At 52.2% G+C, this 5,000-nt stretch overlaps 1 protein-coding gene across 1 annotated transcript in view; it reads left to right on the plus strand.

The window, feature by feature from the left end:
* LOC138864164 (serine/arginine-rich splicing factor 4-like) overlaps positions 1-5,000 on the plus strand; it is a 14,007-nt gene that overhangs the window by 13 nt on the left and 8,994 nt on the right. The window contains exons 1-2 of the mRNA XM_070130221.1: positions 1-175; positions 316-1,981. The exon at positions 1-175 is cut by the window's left edge and continues 13 nt beyond it. Coding sequence (XP_069986322.1) covers positions 1-175; positions 316-1,981 — 1,841 coding nt within the window. The remainder of the gene's footprint in view (positions 176-315; positions 1,982-5,000) is intronic.

Raw genomic sequence — 5,000 nt, forward strand, 5'->3', positions numbered from 1 at the left:
TCCACGAGCTCCTGCGATCAGACGAGTATCAGTGTAAATCGCCCGTGAACAGTAGTAACGGTGCAAGGAACCTCCAAGCAGTTGTATCAGCAGGGAGGATCGCGGCGAGCAGGTGTATCAGCTCACACATCTGGCTGGAGAACCTGCGTCTCGGAGAGCAGGTCTTCGGGAGCAGGTCTTTGCGGGCGGGTCTGAAAGAACGGGTCTTCAAGGACGGGTCTTCGAGAGAGAGGTTTTGAGATCGGGCCTTTGAAGACGGGCCTTCGAGAGGGGGTCTTCCAGTGAAGGTTTTCGAAAGCGGGTCTTCGAAAAAAGGTCTTTGACAGCTAGTCTTCCGAAGCAAGTCCTCGAGAGCGGGCCTTCGAGAACAGGTCCTCGAGAGCAGGTCCTCGAGGGCGGGCCTTCGAGAACGGGTCCTCGAGAGCAGGTCCTCGAGGGCGGGCCTGCGAGAACGGGTCCTCGAGAGCAGGTCCTCGAGGGCGGGCCTGCGAGAACGGGTCCTCGAGAGCAGGTCCTCGAGGGCGGGCCTTCGAGAACGAGTCCTCGAGGGCGGGCCTTCGAGAACGAGTCCTCGAGGGCGGGCCTTCGAGAACGAGTCCTCGAGGGCGGGCCTTCGAGAACGGGTCCTCGAGGGCGGGCCTTCGAGAACGAGTCCTCGAGGGCGGGCCTTCGAGAACGGGTCTTCGAGGGCGGGCCTTCGAGAACGGGTCCTCGAGGGCGGGCCTGCGAGAACGGGTCCTCGAGAGCAGGTCCTCGAGGGCGGGCCTTCGAGAACGAGTCCTCGAGGGCGGGCCTTCGAGAACGAGTCCTCGAGGGCGGGCCTTCGAGAACGAGTCCTCGAGGGCGGGCCTTCGAGAACGAGTCCTCGAGGGCGGGCCTTCGAGAACGGGTCCTCGAGGGCGGGCCTTCGAGAACGAGTCCTCGAGGGCGGGCCTTCGAGAACGGGTCCTCGAGGGCGGGCCTTCGAGAACGAGTCCTCGAGAACGGGTCCTCGAGGGCGGGCCTTCGAGAACGAGTCCTCGAGGGCGGGCCTTCGAGAACGGGTCTTCGAGGGCGGGCCTTCGAGAACGGGTCCTCGAGGGAGGGCCTTCGAGAACGAGTCCTCGAGGGCGGGCCTTCGAGAACGGGTCCTCGAGGGAGGGCCTTCGAGAACGAGTCCTCGAGGGCGGGCCTTCGAGAACGGGTCCTCGAGGGAGGGCCTTCGAGAACGAGTCCTCGAGAACGGGTCCTCGAGGGCGGGCCTTCGAGAACGAGTCCTCGAGGGCGGGCCTTCGAGAACGAGTCCTCGAGGGCGGGCCTTCGAGAACGAGTCCTCGAGGGCGGGCCTTCGAGAACGGGTCTTCGAGGGCGGGCCTTCGAGAACGGGTCCTCGAGGGAGGGCCTTCGAGAACGAGTCCTCGAGGGCGGGCCTTCGAGAACGGGTCCTCGAGGGAGGGCCTTCGAGAACGAGTCCTCGAGGGCGGGCCTTCGAGAACGGGTCCTCGAGGGAGGGCCTTCGAGAACGAGTCCTCGAGGGCGGGCCTTCGAGAACGGGTCCTCGAGGGAGGGCCTTCGAGAACGAGTCCTCGAGGGCGGGCCTTCGAGAACGGGTCTTCGAGGGCGGGCCTTCGAGAACGGGTCCTCGAGGGCGGGCCTTCGAGAACGAGTCCTCGAGAACGGGTCCTCGAGGGCGGGCCTTCGAGAACGAGTCCTCGAGGGCGGGCCTTCGAGAACGGGTCTTCGAGGGCGGGCCTTCGAGAACGGGTCCTCGAGGGCGGGCCTTCGAGAACGAGTCCTCGAGAACGGGTCCTCGAGAGCGGGTCTTCGAGAACGAGTCCTCGAGAACGAGTCCTGGAGGGCGGGCCTTCGAGAGCGGGTCCTCGAGGGCGGGTCCTGGGGCGGCCCCTCCCCGCGCTCGACCAGCCTTCTTCCCACAGGCGGCGGAGCCCAGGACGGCCGCGTTAAACTTTCCGCGATTGTTATCACGGCTGTGTCACCTACCGTGTGTGTCCACCTCACTCCATTTCTTTTATCTCCGCTCTTATCTCGCAGCGTTATCTGTCCTTCCCTCTTACCCCCATCACGAGGCCATTTGGCGACAATGCCACAAGATTTATGCAAATTAAGGAAATGTTTTGTGGTGTATCTGAGATACATCTGCGGTCCGGCGTCGCCCAACCTGGCCAGATCTCGGAGACCGATTTCGCCATCATGTTTTGAAAGGCGTGAAGCTCCGTAAAAGGAATTCTCCTGCGCGCCGGCGGAGATGATAATGATAAATGGAAAGCCCGGCGTTCTGGGCCATCTCGCGCACTTAATCAAAATCCGCGCGCCCTTGGCCTGTCGCAACGCCTTCGCCGGCCGCCTCCTCCGCCTCCTTCTCCTTCTCCTCCTGCTCCTTCTTCTCCGTTTCTCCTGCTTCAGCTCCTTCTCCTCCTCCTCCTCTTTTTCTTTTTCCACCTCATTTTCTTCTTTTTCTTCCTTTCCTTCTCCTCCTACTTCCTTCTCCACCACCTCCTCCTCCAATTCCATCTCCTCCTTCTGCTCCTCCTCCTTCTCCTTCTCCCTTGCCTCAGTCTCTTCTCCTCCTCCTCGTTTTCTTCTCCTTCCACTTCCATCTCTTTTTCTTCTGTTCTCTCTCCCTCTTCAACACCCCCTACCCCTCCCCCTCCGCGTCCCCCTCCTACACCCCCTCCGCGTCCCCCTCCTCCCTCCCCTCCTCCATCCCCTCCCCCTCCACCTCCTCCTCCTCCAACACGGCATCCCACACCCTCCGTCACCCTCGCCTCGCCTCCCATCCCTCTTACGCCCTGTTTAGGATAATGCGCATCACAAATATCCATTATGAGGACTGTTTTGATTTTTATATCCCATTAAACGACACGGACGGGGAGATGCAGGTGTGTTCGCAAAAATGGAGGTCAAGTGGCCGGGCTGGAGACCTGGAAATTATTCAAAAGTACGAATGTTGTCGACGCGGATTATTATTATTATTGTTGTTGTTTCTTTTTTTTTGTTTCTTTTATTCTTTTCTTTTTGTTTTGTGTCTTCGAGTGAGGAATGGTGTTCGAAAGGGGCCTTGGGAGGAGTGAGAACAACTTTTTGTTTTTAGACTCGGGAAGGCGAGGTAATGTACTTGAGATTAAGGTAAAAAAGGGAAGAAAAAAAAATTAATTGTCACAGGCTGAAAAATAGTCAAAATATTTTCTCGTGAATTTTGTTGTTTATTGTGTTTGATCAAGTCGATATATTTGTTGTTGTTGTTGTTGTTGCTGAATTCCTTTTTTTATTAAGATTATTTGATTCAAATATGAGAGTTTATGGACAGTAAAAACTTCACGATAACTAAAGACAAAGACATGATGCATATAATGATAACAATATACAATAGGACGATGATATATAATGGTGATGATAATCAGATTTTTTTATGTTCTTCGTAAAGGGAGAAAGGAGAAGATAAAAGGAAAGAATGAGAAAAATCACACAAGAGAAATATTATTTCACATCAATGTCAGAGAAAAATGTCTTTTGTTCCAATTAGTGTTTTACTATTTTTGTCAATGTCGGCGTTAAACGAAGGAAAAAAATGCTTCTCATTCTTTCCCAGGATTTTTCTTTGTTTTGAGTAAGAGCAATACTATTAATCGTAAAAAAAAAACATTAATAATTATGAAAATAAGAATAAAAACTAAATAAATAATACTTGAATATATTCATAAAAATGATATCTATTAGTATCAGCGTTTACGACAAAAAAATTCATTATCAGCATAACAAAAAAGAGAAAATTAATTACTGAGAATAGAGAAAATGTAACCGCTCGCAGAAAGATCATTTATAATACATAAACATTAATATGAATTGAATTTACAAAGAATAACTGAACGACTGCCCCTCCAAATAAACACACGCACACGCACACACACACACACACACACACACACACACACACACACACACACACACACACACACACACACACACACACACACACACACACATATATATATATATATATATATATATATATATATATATATATATATATATATATATATATAACTGTCATCATTAGAAATTCAAATGTACTTTAAAATGAAAGAGTCCAATACGAAAGAAAGAAAGAAAGAAAGAAGAAGAAATGAACAAGAAGAAGAAGAAGAAGGAAAGAAGAAGAAGAAGAAGAAGAAGAAGAAGAAGAAGAAGAAGAAGAAGAAGAAGAAGAAAAGAAGAAAAGAAGAATAAGAAAAGGGAGAAGAATAAGAAAAGAATAATAATAATAAGAAGAAAAGAAGAATAAGAAAAGAAGAAAATAAGAAGACGAAGATGAAGAAGAAAAACAAACAAACAAACAAACACGAGATCACGAAACCCCATTCTTCGTCCCCCGAATTCTCGCGAACCTCGGCTCGGCGGCGGGGAATCCCCTCCGTCCTCCCCTGTGGGTTTTCGAAGTCCGTTTTGAGCTTCCTTTTGACTCCCGAATCATTTCCCATTCGCCGTGACATCGTACTACAATCACGAGGTCAAAGGGAGAAGGAGAAAGGGAAGGCAAAGGGCCCGACCTGAGATCCCTCGAACTCGGAATGGTGTAGTAAGATCAGGTCCTTTTAATGTTTTGACCTGATTTATCACCCGCCATAAAGCCATAATGTTAACTTTTGCCCAAACTTCCGGGGGAGCTTTTGTGTCACCCCCCCACCCCTACTCCCCCCCTTTCTTTTTCTCACTCTCTTCTCCCTCCCTCCCCTTCTCCTTCCCCCTCGCCCTCTCCCTCCCCCTCCCTCTACCCTCCCCCTTTCCCTCTCCCTCCCCTTCTACCCTCTCCTTCCCCCTCCCCCTCTCTCCTTCCCCTCGCCCTCTCTTTCCCCCTCCCCCTCTCTCTATCCTCCCCCTCCTCCTCTCTCCTTCCCCCTCCCCCTCCCTCCTTCCCCCTCTCTCTATCCTTCCCCCTCTCTCTATCCACCCCCCTCCCCCTCTCCTCCTTCCCTCCTCCCTCTTTCCCCCCCACCCTCCCC

This window comes from Penaeus vannamei, chromosome 15, assembly GCF_042767895.1.
Source record: "Penaeus vannamei isolate JL-2024 chromosome 15, ASM4276789v1, whole genome shotgun sequence".
NCBI lineage: Eukaryota > Metazoa > Arthropoda > Malacostraca > Decapoda > Penaeidae > Penaeus > Penaeus vannamei.